The sequence below is a fragment of the Emydura macquarii genome, unplaced genomic scaffold (assembly GCF_026122565.2).
Source record: "Emydura macquarii macquarii isolate MOO-44397 ecotype Brisbane River unplaced genomic scaffold, CSIRO-AGI_Emac_v2 contig_3257, whole genome shotgun sequence".
Lineage (NCBI taxonomy): Eukaryota > Metazoa > Chordata > Testudines > Chelidae > Emydura > Emydura macquarii.
Genome location: NW_027133394.1, coordinates 196,365 through 217,122, shown reverse-complemented (window position 1 = coordinate 217,122; position 20,758 = coordinate 196,365). Strand labels below are relative to the sequence as shown.

The 20,758-nt window shown below is 45.6% G+C and overlaps 1 protein-coding gene across 1 annotated transcript in view; it reads right to left on the bottom strand.

Moving 5' to 3' along the window:
- The window catches only part of SLC4A5 (solute carrier family 4 member 5), an 83,850-nt gene that overhangs the window by 5,377 nt on the left and 57,715 nt on the right, over positions 1-20,758 (bottom strand). The window contains exons 15-23 of the mRNA XM_067532322.1: positions 19,625-19,825; positions 17,916-18,029; positions 14,997-15,158; positions 12,819-12,997; positions 10,707-10,779; positions 8,151-8,219; positions 5,873-6,046; positions 4,954-5,115; positions 2,948-3,032 (exon numbers count right to left, since the gene is read on the bottom strand). Coding sequence (XP_067388423.1) covers positions 2,948-3,032; positions 4,954-5,115; positions 5,873-6,046; positions 8,151-8,219; positions 10,707-10,779; positions 12,819-12,997; positions 14,997-15,158; positions 17,916-18,029; positions 19,625-19,825 — 1,219 coding nt within the window. The remainder of the gene's footprint in view (positions 1-2,947; positions 3,033-4,953; positions 5,116-5,872; positions 6,047-8,150; positions 8,220-10,706; positions 10,780-12,818; positions 12,998-14,996; positions 15,159-17,915; positions 18,030-19,624; positions 19,826-20,758) is intronic.

Sequence of the window (20,758 nt, the reverse complement as noted above, 5' to 3'; positions counted from 1 at the left end):
GGCATGTTTATCAGACAAAAGGGAAGAGACATTGAATGCGCACGGTGCAATTCAATGGCTGGCCTTCCTGCTGAAATTGCCAGTAAGGGTGCTAGCTAGTGTCAAAGATGATGCTGGCATCTAGACACAGGGAACAGAAATGAGACTCTGAACTTCTCTCTCATAAGCAACAAAACACCCCTCAGATGATATCAACTTTATATCACCATCTAGCCAGGCTGGAGTCAAACCTGTCCTCTGACGAGCTGAAAGGCCCTGTATCCTATCGCCAATCCACTGATCAGTAGAATTGGTCTCTACAAGGCTTACAACAAAAATGGTGGCCTATTGCCTCGGTGACACTCGAAGGATAATGGATCAGAGGATTGATACTGAAAGGAGTTTCATCCTTGGAGAACGGGTTTGGGGGACTACTCCTTGCAGGACTATTTACAGTGACAAAACACATCCTGAAGCTCCATCTATATAGGAATCGGAAGCCATAAATGGAGTGCCATTTGGATAAACCCTGGAGTCGGCATTAGTTGCAGGGAATGGGAAATCCAAATTCACCTTCCGCAGAGGATGAAACTTTATGGTTAGGATTTTCAAAGCAGCTTAAGGCAAACAGGTGCCCAAATCCCACTGGGAGTGGTGTGCTTAAGTACTTTAGTCCCTCTGAAAACCCCTAGGAGATTGTCCCATAGAGTGACCACGAGGAAAGAGAGAAGGAACCATAAACAAGGACAGCGAGGGCTACCGAGAACTCGATGTGACACGCAGACCATTTGTGCCTCTTCCAGGAGAAGTAAAGGCCTTTCCCCCAATATCTCGACAAAAGCCGGGACAGCTCCTGTGCCAGGATACCATGGTGTGGAACAACTGTTCGGTTCTAAGAAATTCAGTCCTCACATGGCTGACGGCAGAGGAATCTCATGGGAAAAGGTGGATCAGATGGACACGAGGGGCCCCAGGCAGGATAGTCACTGAATTTTAAGTCGGTGTGCCCCTCAGTGCCCAACCTACAGCAGTTTAGACTCATATACTCAGACATGTTTGTGGATAATGTGACAGTTCCCAAACATTTTCCCTGCATGACCCCATTTTCAGATGTGGTGTTTCCCACTACCCCAGACAGCATGGAAGTTGCCATTTAAAAATGGTGTCCTCCCTGCAGTGTGACCTCACACACATTGTACATGCAAGATCATGCCGCAAGGAGGATGCCATTTTGCTTTACAAAATGGCGTCCTCTGGACTGCATGACCTCACACACATATGGTGCGTGCGAGGTCATGCTGCATGGAGGGCGCCATTTTGTAGAGCAAAATAGCTTCCCCCGTCTGAGGTGACCTTGTGCATACGGTGCATGTGAGGTCACACTGTGCGGAGGAGGCCATTTTATAAAATGGTGTCCTTTGCACACTTGGGATTGCCATGACCGCATCTGCTGATGAAGCGACCCCACTTGGGGTCATGACCCGCAGTTTGGGAACTGCTGCCCTAGACAACACCACATCTGGATTTTGCTCACTGTGCCGGAGGGATTCTAAGAGGATGAATCAAAGACGGTGTAGATCAAACACCGAGGAGACCACACAGTAAATTACACTAGCTTTAACTCTTCAGACTCCACTGCGGAATCCAGCTCATTGAATTTTGGCCTAGCCCTTCCCCTCGCGTGGCAGCTGAGCTGCAAATTCCCATTACGGGCACTGCTAGTAACTGGATGCATGTGCTGTGCCTCCAGCCCACTCGCATACAAGACAGACGGATGCAGTTATCAGCATTGCTGAGGTTGGACCTTTCAGACTCTTGGAGTGGAGCCAAAATGGAGAACCTTCTCCACCAGGCTCCCCAAGAAAAAAAGCACACTCCAGATACCCCGGCCCCCTTACCAGGATGAGGTTTTACTGAAGGACTTGCTGTAGCCTGGGGCAGGAAAGATGACAGAAAGGAAGGGCTATTAGCGCAGCTGTCTTTCAAGAATGCAAGGGATTCACTTGAGTCCAACAAAGCTCCCGGCCCCCTCCCCAAGCAAATGCATATGAATCCAGTGTCTATCATGAACAAATGCAGCTTTGGTTGTACCATCACTGTTTCCTGTATGACGCTGTGATGGCAGAGGCCCAGAGAAGAAGGAGTCAATGTTTCCCAAAAGAGACTTGTCATTTCAGGTGCTGAGCACCTGCAGCTCCAACAGAGCTCAGAACCCCTGAAAACTACGTCCAAAGTGCCTGAAATTAGGCAGCCAAAATCAGAGATCCCTTTGGCTGCCAGGCCCTTGCCCAAGGTCACACGGGGAGGCAGGGACAAAGCTGAGAACAGAATCCAGGTCTCCGGAATCCCAAACCATCTGGCATTTTTGAATCTTTAACAACGAGCAGCATTTCCACTTTACAAATGCACTCAACACGCATTACCTAACAGATCCTCACCCCTCCCTGCGTGGTAGCTAAAGCTTTATCCTCCATATATTTGCATATGGGGAAATAGGCATGAGAGGGTTCATTCTCTATCCGGGTTCTGATAAATCCACCCATCACTATGGTATCAAATGGCTTAAAGTGATTTGCCCAAGGGCATGAAGTATGTCCGTAGCAAAGCCAGGATTAGTACTACAGATTTCCTAGTTCTTGATCCGCCTGTGGGCTGGTAACCCCAGAGGAACAGGTTCTTGTGAGAGGTTTCTGGCCTTCCTAGGCCAGAATGTGGAATTTTCAGGCAGCCAAACAATTTTTAAACCAAGTTCAGTTCTAAAAAGCAGCTGGAAGATCCATGTGTGTGAACATGTGTGCGTTCTCTTTTCCTCAAGTCTGTCTGCGAATCTCTGCTCTACACATACCTAGAGCTTCGAACCAAGCCAAGCACCTGCAGTGGGTTAGTTTGATTAGGCACAAAACAGACCAAGTTGTTGAGGGTTAGTAAATGGTAATAACACGAGACAGAATCTAGGCACTTTACTTACTGGAAATGCAATGGATACCGTTTTGGGGATCTGATTGGACGGGTTCCATTGGGATCTTTATAACTGAGGGAGTTGGGAACTGAGGCTGGGGAAAAAAGTGGTAAGAGCCAGTGAATACATTGATTTATACAGACACCTTTGGGTTCAGCATGCCTGAAAACATACTCATGCTGATGAAAATACAGATGCCCTGCAGCATTAAATGAATTATCTTCATACATATGGCAGAAGTCCAGGATTGTCAGAGGAGTCTAAGGGATTGGAGTTCCCATTGAAAACCCCATCCCAGATGTCTCTGTATCTATTTGCATGGTGGAAAGATCAGTATCAGTAACACCAATTAACATGAATCAGGTTAACATGTGCCTGCCCATAACAGTAGCTTACATTTCTAACACACCTTTCTTGCTAAAGGATCTCACAGGTCTTCATAAATTACAGTAAAAGCCATTTACCTGAAATGTTCTGGGAACATCAGAAACATCTGGCTAAACAAGGGGGTTGACTAAGAGGGTTAAATTACTTGGTAAATAATTCACATCAGGGGAATATAACTAAGATTAGAATAAGCAGGATTTCTGGGTCAGAGGTATTTGGATAAATGAGAGCCTCCGACACAGAAGTCACCCTCCACTAAAATACAGCCAGCTCTGGGGGGCAAATGTGGCAGCTCTAACAGCGAATGCTATGCATCAGTTTAAGACAGACAGTGAAGAGAACCATTGTATCCAATTCAAACTGCAAAGGGAGACACAGGTAGAATCAATGGGGAAATAAATCATGGAGTTTGTAAAGTTCTGACGTGTCTATAACATATTACTCAGACACTTAACAAAAAACTCAAGGAGCTTAGTGATCAGTTTATGTCCAAAAGCATAAGCCCTAATGGCCCTGGTAACCTTTACCTCAGCTAGTCCAATTGTCATTGCTACTTTTAGTCATATAAATGCCTATTCCTTTGACTCGTACTAAGACAGTTGCTTCAATACTACCCTGCAGAGGTGAGTTCCACAAGTTAATTATGTGTTGCATTAACAAAGCATGTCCTTCTATTCATTTTAAGTGTGTTGCTTTTGAATGCATTATCCTAGCCTTTTGTCTCCCCCACCTGACTAAAATCCTTCCCTTCAGGCTTCTAATAATCTTAGTTGCTAGGTCTTTTGGGGATGAGGTGACCAAACCTGAACACAGCATTCAAAACATATTTGGAATCATCCTTTATCCCTAAATTGCTTGCCTAGGCCCCTGTTCAAGACAGCGCTTAAGTCCCACTGACGTCAATAGGATTTAAGCACATGCTCCAGTGCTTCCCTGAATTGGGGCCCCATTTAAGTGCTCCCCCTCACCCTTTCTTAATGTGCTGAGGGACAGCCACAAATGGGACACTGGGTGCCCAAAGCGGGGTGCCGAACTGGATTATATTGCTTCTTCTGCATCATCCACAGAATTGCTTACTAAATTGCAATCAGTTGCATCTGGGTTTCTACGCTGAAGGACTGCACAGGTGTCACTGAGGGCAGAATGTGACTCGCAGAAGTTTTATTTCTGGGAGATGTGCAAGGAAGACCCTACTTGACTCTCAGTTTCCAGTTGCAAAGGTTGGCAGGATGAAAAACCACCCACAACTTCTCAACTTGGAAACTAAGCACACTGAATCTGAAAATCAAGGAGACAATAATAATAATAATAATAATACCTACCTCTTATCAAATGCCTTTCATCAGTAGATTTCAAAGTGCCTTTCAGTATTGTTCTCCCCATTTTATAGATGGGGAAACTGAGGCACAGAGCAGTGCTGATAAACATGGAACCTCACAATACCATTTTGACAGAGCTACTTTTCAGAACAGAACAGTAGTGCAAGTGAAAGAACCCCAAGGGACTTATCTGAGCACTGGCACCAGGGAGTGATGGTAAAATCCCCTCCCCTGGAGAGCAGGACTGAGCGTCCATGACACTAAAGGATCATAAACCCCTCGCTCTTCCTCCCAATCACAAGGACACACCTCATCCTCGCTCTCGTCCTCCCCTTTGTTGTCTTTTTTCTTCTTCTTCTTGTCGTCTTCCTTCTTTTTCTCCCTCTCAGGGATGATGTTATCAATCCAGGCCAGGTCGTGTTGGGAAAAGACTAAATCCAGCATCTTCCTCACTAAGATTAAGGCTAAAATCTAAGGGGGACAAGGAGAGAGATTTAAACAACGGCCAACACACAGAGTAGGTTCAGAGATGCGACAAGATTCCAGTGAAGAAGACAGGCCAGACTCTGAATTGAGCTACAGCAACGAAACACAGCAGGAGAGCAGCAGCTGCCTGGATGAGCAGTGCAGAACAGAGAAGGGGGCACAGAGATTCTGGCTGATGGAACCAAGGCAGGAAGCACTGTGGAACCTTGGAGGCCCCAGAGAGGACCGGGGCTGCTTAGTTCTCATATGAAGTACTCCCCACACAGGAAACTTTCTGGAACGTAATGTATCTGCCTCAGAAGGGCTGAATGAACTCTGCTTGGACTTGAACCCAGGGATTCGCGGTACGTCAAACCCGAGGCTCACGCCTTGTGTCTTTGGACAAGGCAGCGTGACCACTTGTGAATGCCGGTCACACCTCGTGGTGTGCTCATGGCATTCCAGGCAGACGAGCGCGTCTCTTTAGTTGTAACGCCAGGACATGATGCAAGGCTGAGCTGCTCTCTGCGATGGACAGGAAGCTAGAAGGAAGACCAGCTGCATTTGACACTCAAATACTGACCTGCGGCCTTAAGGCTTCCGTCTCTAGTTAAAAATAAAGACAAAGCCCAGGACAAAGGCCAGTGGTTGTTACCCCTAGGCGAAGGGGCAGAGGGGACTGTTTGAGGATTCCAGCTGCTCGCACCTGCACCCTGCCCACCAGCTGTCCCAAGCAACCCCCAAGGGAACGTGGTGGCCCTACCATCACAGGGAAGATGATAGCCGCCACGGTGGACTTCAGGATCCAGAGGATGGCTAGGCAGATGATTTGCACCAGGGTGAACAGGTGAATCCGCCGCAGGGGCACATGGCGAAGGAAGACGTAGTCAGGCTGGTGCTTGGCTGGCATCAGGAAGAGCTTGCAGCGGTCCCAGAACTGCCAGGGAAAAAGAGCATGTTATTCTCTGTCCCTGAGTAAAGGCTGAGCTGGGCTGGGTACTGAAATGAGCAAGTGTCATGTGCTCTGTACTGGCTGGAGAGGAGAGAGCTGCACAGACACCCGTGGAAGGTTTTGGCTCAGAATGGTCCTTTCTTCGCCCATAATTAGGCAAATTTCCCACCAAGTCCAATGGGAGATTTGCCTGCATGAGGACTTCAGACCTGTCCAAATAGGCTGTTACACACAGATTCATGGATTCCAAGGCCAGAAAGGACCATTGTGGATCATCTAGTCTGACCTCCTGAATCACACAGGCCACAGAATTTCCCGCAGAACAAGGCCCTTTGAACTAGATCAGCTCTTTTTATCTTTTACACGCTTTGCTCTCAACTGGCAGAAAGGAAAGAACCCCACAAAGGGTCGTTACAATCCAGTTGTGGTTACATGTGTTAAGACTATGTGATTAGACCTCATGCTTCAGGGTATATACTGATTGTTGCTAGAAGCCAAGAAGGAATCCCAGCCCTGTCTACCTCCCTGCCAAATGTACCACTGCATGTCTGCATGTCCAAGTGAGTTGTGTGTGTGGGGGATTATCTTCCTCTGAAGCCTCGGATATTGGTCACCGATGGAGGCATGAGCTGGACCTGTTCTAATCATATAAAGCATTAGCCAGGAAAATGATCTTTCCTTGTTTGCACACTGCTAATATTCAGCTGTGGTTTCCACAAACAAACCCTTCAGTTAGGATTTATGCTCCCAGGGGCTAAAGCTACTGCATCCGCCTTAAAATAGTTTCTGAAGTTCAGACCATATTAACCTGGAGCCTAATTTTAGCTTAAATATAGCTTTAACCTCCATTTCAAAACACAAACAAACAAACAAAACAAGTACTTAAGACTCAATGGGTCAAATTCCTTCCCAGTAACTCCATTACAGCCAGTGACATTACACAAGGGATAAACTCTGACACGCTACGTTTAAACTGAAATTATCCTTTAGGTTAACATGAATTGGATGTCAAAAAATCCTGGTTACCATTTAAGAAATTGCTGTATATCATATATCCGGAGCGCAGCTCCTGTCCAACTTCCCCAGCTGATCTCACCCACCCTTCATCACTGCAATATGCGAGCATCACAAGAGCTGAAACGTTTGCGTTCAGATGGCGTTAATGATACCTGGGGATTACTGAGATCAGATGAAATATCTGGATGACAGGGGCCAACCCTGCAACGCTCACAGTGAAGCAAGTGGGCCTGATTCCCATGGAGGGTTTTGCCGTATCCGTGACTCCATAACCAGCTAAACCCAGCAGTGCTCACAGAATGATGGGAGCATGGCCAATCCTTGGTGCTGAGCCAAAGGCTCTTTACAACCTCAACGTTTCAGTAATTTCAAGTATGGTCTGATTACATTTCAGCCTCTCCCTTCCAGGAACAACCCTTAATCAGCCAGCCAAAAAACCATGCATCTGGGGGAATCAATCTCCCGAACCGCCTAGGACCTCCACTCGGGCTCACGGTTCTGTGTCAGTTTCCCAATGCAAAGCATGTCTGCCGCTGACAGGGAAGGGTGGATGATGTGGTGGAAGGGAAGAGGGATTTGTTAAAACTTTTCCACCACAAGCAGAACGACATTTATAGCATCAGCCATTGCCTTCTCCCTGTCCCCCACGCAGAGCTTTCTGTAACTCAGAAAGGGTGGAGACTGAGAGACACCCTGAAATTCACCGTGTATTGCCAGCCTTCTTTAAGTGAAAAGTGCTCAGATATGAGGCTGCTGGGCCACAGTAACAAACCCAAGGCAGACAGAGGTCCCAAGAAGTGTGTCCCCTTTACTCTTAGTGCTCCGAGTCCCTCCTTGGCTACAGATCTCTCTCTTTCTAGCAATTGGAAGGTCCTAATTCCGCTCTTAGCTATATGGGGTGTTGCACACAGGTCCATTCAGTTTCCACTGCAGCCAACTCATTAGTAAGATCAATAGATTATTCAGTTTTATCAAACAGGCGTAAATAGATGAGGAGAACAAAGATGACGACTGGGAATATGGTAGCAGCACATCAAGAGAAAAAGTGCAATAGCACAGATTAAACTCTTACCTGAATGCCATTCAGAGAGGCAACTCCCATGTAGAGAAAGACTCCATATAGCACCGGCATAGGAATATACTGCGGGCAGAGAAAGACAATCACACAGTGCTTAGCTGTTTCCTGTGAACTACTGCAGAAAGTATTTGTCCAGGACTACATACTGGGGAAATCCTGGCTGAAAAACAACCCTGATCCATAATCAAGCAGATAGATGCTATACAAATACCACATAGAGAAGAGGCACAACTAATGCCCGGGGCTGCCCTGGGGAGATGCAGCCACATGCTGTTCCTCACTAAAACTTCAATCGAGCCCTAAAGTTGGAGGTTTTTTCCCTTTTGTAACAATGTTCAAAGTTTTCTACAGCGCTTGACTTCAAGTGGACCACTTGCAAGCAAAGCAAACAGGATGCAGCTCTGATGTTTTGGGGCGTCAACCCAGACCAGGAAGGGGTTGTGCTTCCCATGTAACTCTGGGTGCCTTAAGGTACTATCCTGGTGTGGCTTAGAGTCCCAACACCAACAGCCAGTATACAAGCATGCAGGTGACTCCCTGGCCTCCACTGCCCATGAACCTTTTGCAGGGTGACCTCAACACCCTCCCAGTCCCGGATTTCCCCCAAACCACTGCCAATGTGACAATCTGCTGAGGTTCCCGAGTTACTGGGTACGTCTACACTGTGATAAAAGACCCACAGCACAGCTGCAGCTGGCCCAGGTCAACTGACTTGGCTTTGTGCAGCTCAGACTGCCGGGCTATAAGACTGCAGTGCAGATGTTCAAGTTTGGGCTGGTCCCTGGGCTCTGGGACCCTCCCCAACACACATCTGCCTTGCCAGCAAACTCTTCAGGACTCTGCCCATCCAAACCTTGGCTTGCAGGGAACAAACTGACTCTCAAGCTCCCCGCAATGTCCTACCTCCTCCTGGATCATTCACATAAGTTATTAAGCTTGCTGCTCCTTTAAAGAGACAGTAACCGCAGCTTCCTAATTGAACTGGGGTTTGACAAACATTGATTGCAGTCACAGCACTGAATGGGTTTATAGTAAAAGTAGAACAAGTATATTTAACAAAAAGGACATAGGATTAAATGATACTAAGTATAAGGAATTAAGACAGAAGGGGTTACCAGCGAATAAAAGTAAAAATACACTTCTAAGACTAAAATTTAATTTCAGCCAGTTACAATCTTTGAGTAAGCAGATTTCTGCACCTTTATTCGGCTTCCAGAGACTTCAACCCCTTTGGTCGAAGGATTCCCCTTTCTCAGATGTACCAGAGCCCTGGCCTCTTTTATCTGCCCAGAAAGGAATAACTATAGGGTTCTCTCCCCTTTTTTTTTATAGGCCACAAAACCTTTGAAAAGTATCCTTTGAAAAGTAAACCCAGAGAAAGCTCCTTTTCCTTGCTGATGTAGCCTCCCTGCTGTCTTCCTCCCTCTGCTGGTGAGTTTTACGATGCAAATAATTCTCTTCCTATAACCTCCAATACAAATTAATAGATCACTGAATTTGGCCACCACAAGGTTGAGGTATAGGTCTCTTTCCTTTGCCTGGAGAAAACCTGTTGATCAACTATCTCTGAGATGCTTGGTTTAAAGACATTTTAGTCACATATTTTCAGCATATATTTGTAAAGTCCTATGTGGATTTACCATACATACATCATACATTAAGGATAATGACTGTCAGTTGTTAGTTGTCTAATTATCTATTACATGCCGCGTTTTGGGTAAACGCCATGACAACAGTGTGTTAGCTGTAGTGAGCGTATCAGGCCTGACAAGAGTTGCTGACATTTTAGAGAGCCACCAAGAAGAGCCTCTGTGTCATAACAGCCCATAATGTTTTACTACATAGAGAATCACTCGCATAGATGATGCTATTTGTATAGGATCTAGAAAATCCGATGGAAACACTTGGAAAATAATGGCCAACACTCATTTGTAAACCCTGTAATAGGTCAAAGCCCTCCTGTATTTCTTTGGTACTTATATATCAAAAAGAGACGATTACTTTTTAGTGGACTGGCTAGTGTGTACACATCCCGATTCTCTCTCTGAGATAGAAAGAGACCTGCACAACTGTGTGTCATAAGCCTTATATCACTAACGAAGGTTCTCCTTTAACTCAAGTAGCAAGGGCCTGCAGGTTGGAGAGGAAGGATTGAGTTCTCTCCACATGAAGTTCTGAGGGACCATGGCACAATTTGTTCCAGTAGTTGCCTGTCGATGTGGTGTCTCGGAGGAGAACTCAATAACTTCTCAAGAAAGAAGAGCCTGTCCTACCCTTTCAAGACATGAAATCACAGCGGAATAGGAGCCAGGCTGTGATCTAGTGTGTGGCATGGCCTCTATGGGATCCTGAGACCCTTCACTGGCACAGTTATCCAGAAGGCAAAATAGTAACGCAGCCACATTTAACTGGGCCATTAAGTTCAGCACAGACCTGTATTCTGCTCGGTGACTTACAGGTGTCTGAACACTGAGTGGGCCCAGAGGTCTTCACTGCAAAATATATTGTGAAGAGTGTGGTGTGAAGCAGAACAAAGACAGGAAGTTTTACCTTCAGAATTGGAGCCAAGAAGACAGAGATCCCAGTCAGGACAAAGACAATGATCCCGGTCACTCTCTGCTCCCTAGCAAAGCACAGAGACAGGCAGATGAAATGAGGCAGTGGGTGGGACAATTGCTTGGGTTTGCTTTATGTTCCTATGATAAAACGAATGGCTGGGACACAGAGATCAAATGGGTGTGCATGACCTGTCTCCCCAGCCTAGGAAAGACCAACACCAGGCCCTGTCTCTCGGAGGCCCTTGCCTCAGTGCACAGTTTATTAATTCAAACACAAAACTCACAACCCAAGCAGGCTGGAGGACCCAGAGGCCTCTCCTTTTGCATCTTTTCCCCCTACTCCAGCGTCAGCCACAAGCATTAATTTCCACCTCTAGCTCTCTCCTCCCACAACTGAGTTCTCTCAGCCCTTCATAAAAAACACCTGACCCCTCCCAGCTGGGTCTGATAATTGGACAGGTTGGGCTGGCCCCAGGCCTCCTGGCCTTTAAAGACCACTCTGTTATAGTGCCACACATCTAGAGAGAGGAATCTAGACAGATGGACATATATGGGGATAGACAAACAGACAGATAGCCTCTAGTTATGTTTTCATTACAACTTTCCTCTCTTCTGCTCTCTGCTCCTATTGCACAGCCTCTCCGATGTGTTTTTAATTCCCCCCCTATGCTGGTCTGTTTGCCAACCCATTTCTTTAGTGCATTTCTCTTTCTCTCTCCCCCTCTCATATTCTCTTCTTTGTGAGAAATAAAACTTGGTATCCTTTGAGGTCTGAGTCGAACTTTAAAACCCACAATTTCTGGGAGGATTCAGTATTAGGCAAAACCAATTCTCTAGATGTTTCAGAGATTCCTCAAGAAGTTCAGAGATTATCTCGATTCCACTGGCACAAGACGACGTCCCAAAAAACCCCAGTGTGCAAGATTTTAGAGCACCTTAAAAGCGCTTTCGTGACACTCCCAATGTTATCCCATCGCCAAACAGGAGTTTAGCTCAAAGAGTGAAAGCCCCTACATCCCACTGACTTTCAAGGAGACCTAGGCTCCTTGAGAAGAAGGGACTTAACTCCTTTGGTAAATCTGATAAAAAACAGCCAACCCTGGGCCTTTCCTGTTTCTAGTGCTGCAGGACCCCATATCTGTGGCAAGGTCTTCTGCTCGCACTGAACGTAATCGTGAGCACTCTGGCACACGGTATATCCTGGGTCTTTTCCCCTGCCATGCTCCATCCTGACACCTCTACTCTCAGGCCAACCGGGGCTGCTGGGGAAATGCTGCCACACCTGCAGCTACAGGGGAAGACCAGATGCTTGGGGACTCCACCAGGGATAGACTGAAATGCTAGTGTGAGATTTCCTACTCATGGTCTGTGAGGTCTGGAGCAGGAGCTGGTCGGCATTGAGAGCATGCCCTGGGGTGATAACAGCTTGAACTCGCTTGGGAAATAGGGTGTTTCCATTTTAAATTGGTTGAACATTACACGTTCCTATCATCCTGCCTGTTTTACAGGATTCCCCCTGGCCACTCCCCCCCACCCATCTTCCTCCTCTCCCACTGCCAACACACCCCAGCCCCTGGACCTGATTCACCACATGCCTTACACCTTGTAATTTACTCCTGTGCAAAGTGAATGAGAAGTGGGGGCCACACACAAGTGTCAGAGTGGAGAGCTCTGCTTTGGGTGTGTTTTACAGCCACTGCGCATGGGAGTCAGAGGCTTTGAAAGGCACAAAGGGCAGAGAGACTCTGGTCTGTTACTTAGGTGTGTCCCTACTGCAAAGAGATTTGGGGCAGGTGAGGAGGAAAAGGGTTTGCAATGCATGCCGCATCCGGCTCATGGAATTGCTTTGCAGGCGGCCAAAATGTACTGCCCTGCAGTGAGATGTTACAAAATGCAGCTCTTCTGTGCAATATCCCATATCAGCTATTTGCGGTGTTGGAAAAGTGGCTCCCATTTTTGCAGCTAGAAGCACTGCAGGGACTAGGACCTATAGGACCCGCATGCTGCTACATAGTGCCTTTGGCGTCCACTCTCCAAATCAAAGTAGCTGCACGCTAGACTTAGATGTGGAGGGATACAGCCATGACATTGCGAGAGTCCTCACCTCACTCCCAGGAACTGCGGCTGCTCTCCCGGTGCACTGGTCTCTGTCTCCATCTTCAAGCTGTCGATGTGCGCTATGGAAATGACGGTGGCAGCCACGTACCAAGGCAGCCCCATGAACGAGCACACGACCATCAGGATCCCCACCCAGAACAAGTCCAGGTGATAGCCTGCCGCTTTCTGCAACAGAGCAGCCAACAGATTTCTGATTAGACAAGGAGGGCCTGACCCCATCCATCCTCTCTGCTCCATGTTGGAGGCCCAGTACAATTTGAGTTGTCTGACCACTGTTCTACAGGCTTAGCACAGCTTCAGTTGCTTGCTTGGCTATTCTGACCCCCGTAGCATGACATCTTCCAGCTGGCAGAGACTGAATAACCTTCTAGATGTCTCAGCTTCTGCATAGCACGGCACATAATAAGACAAAATACACAACATGTCTGCTTGCAGCTGCACATAGATAACGGTGATGGGAACAACAAGTTCTCCTTGAACGTCTGGAGGTACGCTTCTTCACTGCCAAGGGGCATACTTTTACACCGCCCCTCCTATCACCAAATGTTGTTTTGACAACCCCAATTATCATGGTGAGAATGGAATGTAGTTAAGGGTGGAAACCCAATGTAGGTAATTAGCATATATGATAATGAGAGAGATAATTAAGTGAAGGTTGTTTATGGAAGGGTATAAGTAGTCACCACTTAGACAAAGGGGGGCACTCCATTAACACCTGATTCCTTGGAAGATGCTGCTGGTTGGACCAGAGGATCCACTGACTCCCTGGCGGGGCCCTGAAGAAAGCTGTTCCTGTATACAGCCTTCTGAGTAACTGCTTAGCTCTCCAGGCTTAGTGAGCATGATATTTTGTAGTTAATTTTAGGCTTTGTATTTAACTAGTGTATTTGTAGAAAACCTTGCACATTAAACCTTAATGATCTGCAAATCGGGCGTACTGTGTCTCACTGGTATTCACACTGATCACTTAGTGTCCAGTATCAACACTCCATAGTATGACATGTTTAACACAGCTCCAGCGCTGGGCTTTTCAAGACGAGAGCAATGGAGTTAGGCACCCGACTCCCATTGAGTTTCAGTGGAAATTGGAGGCCAAACTCCCTTCAGTGTCTTTGAAAATCCTGGTCTAAAGAACTACAGAGACCAAGCTTTTCTCCCTTGATATTTCAAAAGTGCTCGACTTTTACCCCAAAACCCCAATGAAATGTAATGGTTCTGCACCTGAAAATAAAGCCAACGTAGGAATTGTTATTTATTTGTGTTCCTGTAGCCCCAAGGAACCCCAGTCATGGATCATTGTGCCGGGCACTGTACTAACAGAACATAAACACGATCCCTGCCCCAAAGAGCTGACACTAACTGACTGCCAAACCAGATCAGACTAGTGGTCCCCATTGTTCAGTGTCCTATCTCTGACAGAGGGCAGCATTCGCTGCTTCAGCGGAAGGTGCAAGATGTTCCCGAGTGGACAATTATGGAATAATCTGCAGTTGCTTCTCTTACCCCGTCAGAGCTTGGCTTGCGCCCGAAAGCAGGATGGTTTATCTCCCTCCCACCCCTAATTAAATGAATCAGTTAAAGAGCTAAGTTTTTGCAACCAATCCCTGGCATTAAGATCCAAACGGCTAACAAAACAGCCATAATTTCAATGGCCATATAGTGGGTGACACGCTAGAATTCTGTTGCAGTAGGACCTCGCTTGTTCACCCTTCTATGATTGGCACAGCGCAGAGCTCACACCCCAGATCCCAACTTTTTCTCCACATTGCTCCAAGATTTAAGATCCATTTCTTTAGAAAACACACTTTAGAATGCACCAGGACACATCACACTTAAATAATCACAGCCACTCTGCCTTTGCTGAATAAAAGTGAAATTCATCCCTGTAAAAGGAGCAGCAGGGGATTTATGAAGCTCTTGAATCCTACCTAGACCCTATTTTAAGTGGCATAGTGCTAGCCTACTGCCCGGGGTGAAGATCACCCCAAACGAACAAGTATTAATTCCCATGTCCACAGAGCACCAAACTCTACCCTTACATGAGCCATGTTACTCCTATTGAAGCACATGTGGAATCAAGGGTAGAATATGGCCTGGTTTCTGGTCTGCTCTATGATTCGTTGAGTAGGTTTACACCAGTTCCAAATACGGGTAAAAGCCATACCCTCAGTTTGTGCTCCTTCCTGTTGACTATGACGGCTGTGATTTGCTGGTCCATGAAGATCAAGATGGTAACCAGGAGAGCTGGAAGTGCGCTGGCCAAGTAGATCCACCATGGATTCTTACCGAATGGGAACACAAACCAGCCTCGATCTAAGCGAGTGGGCTAAAAACACAGAGGAAGGCAAGGGTTACACAATGCTGAATCCCGATTCCAGGTCATAAAAATTGCATTTCAGGAAAATTTGGGCAAATTAGTATGAAATTTTGGAAGAGTATGAAAAAAACATAACATTATATTCACTCTAAATTTGTATCTACCCCCAAAAGCCATCCAAAACCCTTTGGAAGAACCCCAAAAGTTCACGTGACTATACACTGTGTCCACTCTATCAGAGACAGACAGACTCCTATATCTGAACCCACCTCTAGGGCTTTGGTTCTGGATCAGACCCCAAACCAGGAAGTGGTTCCTAGTTGGGATGAGCCTAAAAATCTCACAGCAGTAGCTTATCTCACAAGATTCTTATCATTCAGCTGGTGAAAATCTTGTGAGATTGGTACTGAAATCTCACAAGAGCTGGAAAGCTTTTGGTGCCACTGAGCCCAGACCCTGAAATCTTAACCTGTGTAAGGAACTCACACAGCCTGGACAGGGCTTGGAACTGAATTAGTATAGCTTTCCCTCCTGCTGGTCCTCGCCCACCGGAAGCTGCCCATGCTGGCTATATAAAAACTCAGCAAGTGCCAGTCAGTGGCTGCTCAAAGCAACAGCTGCCTGGCTCCTTACCTGCCATTTGCTGTGTACTTCGAATAAAGCCGGATGTGGCCTGAGCTGGACCTGAGTCTGTTGTGAATGTAATCTTGTTCCAGGACAATCGGAACCTAATTCACATTGGGAACTGACCACCACCCACATCAGCCATTGGACAACCACTCTAGCCCACAATCACAGTGTGGTGAACTGGCTAGCAGGTGTGCACATCTCTTTCCTCTACTGGATGGAATTAGAATTGTTCAAATGCGTGTCTCAGCCATGGGCACAGCACTACTAATATTCAAGGGATCCTCTTTTAGCTCAAGTGCTAGAGACCTCTGCTTTGGCAGCCGGACGTGCTGCATTCTGTCCCTGTTCCACCACAAATGGCCCTGGTGCACAGTATAGTGACAAAGGTGGTCTCATTGCTTCTTGTGCTCCCCCCACCTGTTTATTGCATGGCCATGTCTACACCGCAAACGTTTTTCCAGTCCAGCCATGTTGGTTAGGGTGTGAAAGAGCACACCCCCAACAGACTCAGCTACGCCGACAAAACGAACAGTTATAGAGTGCAGCGGCAAGAGTCCTTTTGCCGAAATATGCTGCCTCTCCACTGGGGGGAGCGTGGACTAGCCCTGAGCGGTAGGCCATCTCCACACTAAGAGCAATTTTCCAGTATAAGATTACTGGTAGGATATATGGGCAAAGTGCTCCTAGCAGAGACATTGCTCCTGTCAGCAAAGCTGTGCTGTGGACTGGCACAGTGAAATCACCCCTTTACAATCAGGCCTGGTCTACAGTTAAAAGTTAGGTCGACATATCTATGTCCATCCGGAGTGTGAAAAAACACCCCCTGAGCACCATCGCTACGCTGACAAACCCCCAGCGCAGACCCAGCTACATTTGTTACCATCGCTCGGGGAGGTTGTGCTTCTACAGGGATGGAAAACCCTTTCCGCTGGCGTAAGATGCGTCTGCCCTAGGGGGTTGCAGCGGCATAACTACAGCGACTTCGCTGTGCCGCCATAGTCTCTACAGTGTAAATTGTAAGCTCTTTGGGGCACGGATGGTGTCTTTGTTCTGGATTTGTGCAACGTTTTGCACAATGGCGCCCTGAACCGGACGTTCCTTCCAACACCCCCCATCCAGGCACTACTGTCATACAAATAATTAATAATAAATAACTGTGACATTCTAACACAGCTGCAGATTGGTTACAACACACGTATTGTCAGAGACAGCTGACTACTTTGAAAGGGTCTCCAGATCTTTTACCTTAAAATCAGTAGGCACTTGTAGTTTAGGAGTATTCAGTCCAAACAACACATCGAGACCAACAAACATTAGTATGGACATGAAGATAGAGAAGTCACTAATAAGTTTACGTAGCTAGAGAGAGAAGGAGAGAGCACAAATCAACACAAAGAAAAGGCAGAAAAGTGGCAGAATTTGAGCATTAATTAGAGAATGAAAATAATTCATTTGAGACGCAGTGTTAGCTAATTCATTTCAACCGAGAAAATGAATGGATATTTACTGATATCAACACCATCTTGCCCCAGGAGGAGTTGGAGTCATCCCCTAATGAATCATTAACATCTACCTAAGATACTCGTATGGACCCTAAGTAACTGAGCACCTCACAGTCTTTAGTAGGGATGCTATTATCCCCCACTTCCAGAGGGGGAACTGAGGCTAAGTGACTTGCCTAAGGTCACATAAGTCTGTGGCAGAGCAGGGAATTGACCACAGGTCTCCTGAGTCCCAGCCTAGCTCTCTAACCACTGACCCATCCTAATACAACCTTGGCCCTTGCTCTAATCAATGCATTTTGCGTGCCAAAGGATAAACTTTCTATGCGATCTTTGCACGTATATCACAGAGGCTGAATGTTCAATGTCCATACATTTGATGGCTGGGGGAGAAGGGATGTTCAAGAAGTGTTTTTTGCTAATAATTTCACCGTTGAACAAATCAGATCAGCCAATATAGTGTCTTGGAACGGAATCCCTTTCATCCCATTTCGTCTCAAAACCATTCTAACGATGACGTTACAGATCAAACTAACGTAGCTGTTGGAAGGACAGCCTCAAGAGATAGCTAGAAGGGAATTGGAAGGGACAGAAATTAGGAGAGGAAAGAACTTCAAAACCGCTACAGTCGAACCTTAATTATACTGGGAACATGCAGCTTTGGAGTGTCCAGGCCAAAACAGGCATCTATTCCACAGAACAGCAGAATGGAGAAGACAATGGAAAAATCAGCAATGAAGGCCCTGACCTGGAGGCAGATGGGGTTGGGAGGGAAATGTTGGTTAAACAAGGCGGTTTACAGATCTCCAAGCATGCAGTACCACTAGGATCAAAGGGTTCTTACAGGGAGTTATCATTGCAACATTAAGAGACACATGGGCCTGATTTCCTTCTTATATAGGTGCAACTCTGTTTACTGTGAAGGAGTTACTCTTGATTTGCACCGGTTGAAGTCAGAGCATCCACATCAGCATTGCCAAGTCTAGTGACTTTATTGCACGTCTCACAATATATGCTGGTTTTATTAAGTCCCAAGCTCCTGGAGTCATGTGAATAGGAGAGACTCTCAGCTCTCATTTAAAATGTTCTAGTTCTTCTGGTTGTGGAGAAAAACTTGGAAATGTGACCCCAGTGCAGCTTAAAAGCTCACACATCAGAAGCCAAATAAAAGGAAAACAAAAACAACTAAAAAAATACTTGTATTTCAAGTTGGCAATACTGCCATTGCTTTATTAAACTCATCAAATCATCAGCTGAAATCTGGAAGAGCATTTTTGAATTGCAACAACTTCTACTTTTCAAGCAAGCAAGTTAATGCAAAGTTTGAAGAAAGTGCATTTATCAAATGTAGAAAAAATAAACCCAGAACCCAGATCAGCCTCTATTCCCTGTAACTCTGCATTTGGCAGAAATATCAGCCGGTGGTGGCTTGATTTCTGCTTCTTTTAAATGAACTGTATTCATAGAAAAAGTTCAAGAATCTTTTAAAGCTATGCATACTTCACAGAAATGGGAAGTATATGGGCATCTTCAATTTACCCTGAATTTTAAATGTTGTTAAAAACTTGCCACTATAAAAGCTAAGACCAATAAAAATGTTTCCCCAACTCAAAAAGGCATCCTAATGAAAGCAGTATGCAGTGTTTACAGCCCAAACATTGCTAAATCTGAAAGTGAAATGGACCATAAACAAAAGTGAAACTGACTTCATTGATTTGCATTGTCCAAAGAAAGTGAAATGCAAAACTTAACAGAGAACATCCATAGGGACTCTTAAAAATTCTTTCACTTTTAATAAACTAAAGGACTCCTGCGTGACAGGTTAGGCTCAGAATTTCAGTACTGTAAAATAAAGTGTGCGGAAGGGAAGGATAAAGGCTAATATTATAAACATGTTTTCATGGATTTCTTTAAAATAAAATTAATCTTCTATACTGCATTACACATTTCCTTCAAACAGGTGTCTAATTACAAATTATGGGGCAAGCGAAAGAGAGGTTCATAATAAAAGAAAGCCAAACAAACACCAAAACAAGAAATCTTGGATGCTTCTACACCTTTTCCATACACCTTTCTCCCCCCCGACCCAAACATTTGTTCAATAAGGCCCTGATCCTGCAATTGGATCTATCCAAGTGGCCCCTTGGGTCTGTAAAGAAGCCCCCTGACTTTGATGGGGACAATACACGAGCATAAGAGTCTGTCTGTGCAGATCTGACTGCAGGATTGGAGGCCAGGATCTGTATTCTAAGTTGTCTGTTTATCTTTGAAAGACATCAGCAAACGGTTTCTGGTGGAAACTGAAATATGGATGGATTTCATGGTCTCTGTATTTTTTCTTACCTTTGTAGGAAAATAGCGACTGAACTTGAACTTCTTCAGTGTTACAGTCATGGAATAAGTCCCAAAGAAGAGAATGAAGGACATGAGGGCTAAGTCAGGAACAAATTTACAGGATTTTCCCACTAGGCTTCCACCATACTTTAGACATTCCTTCTTACTCAGCTGGGTCCAGTCCAGAGCTGTTATATTAATAGCATTGTACTTGGAATTGAAGTATTGAAGAGAATAAACCAAAATATTATTAATATATTGAGCAATTCTAATGTGCAGGCAAATGCAATTAGTCATATGGCACTGCTTAGAAGCGCCAATATAATTAGGAAAGTTAAAATGATCCATAAAATATACAGTGCAACGCATCACAGTCACCCTTAGAACTTGGCTTAGAATAAACTTTATTTCAGTGTTGGTAGTATTCAATGTATTTCCTGTAGTACGTATAAGGACAATAATAAATAGAAGTAACTATATCCCTGTATCCAAAGGCAAAATTGGTAAATTGTTAAGAATGACCACTGTAGTGATGTTTAACATCAGCGGCATGAAACCAAATAAGAACCATGTCTCTTAACAACAATGAGGCATTCAGCACTTGTCTGGTACCCAAGAATGAGAAGACTTTCAAAAAGTGCCTAGTGATTTTCGGATCCCCAACTTGAAACACCTAAAAAGGGCCTGATTTTTGGAAAGCGCTGAACTGCCTGTGTAAGTCAGACCCCTTTAATGGGGAGCTGGCTGGGAGCGCCTTAAGCCAAAGCACACAGAGTTGTACTGGTTTAACTTCTTAAGGTGTGATTTTAAAATGACTGAGTTAAAATGCTGTGGATGCTCTTTTTTTAGTTTAACCCAGGTTCATTTCAACCAGCTAGGAACAAGTGAAATAAACTGCTATTAAATGAACGTAAGTGTGTCCACACAGAGGTTTGCACAGACTTAAATAAGCCAGTGCAAGTTTGTGCATGGACAGACCTCGCATTCAGTGGTGAGGTACATGCTTTAGAAGTGCTTGACTGATGATGTCTGTACTGCATACATCGCCGGCCATTGCAAATGGAGCAGGGAGAGAGACAGTTCCCATTCTGCTCCTTCCCCCAAGACTAATAAGAATTCCAGGCTGTGTTTTAATTCATTTTG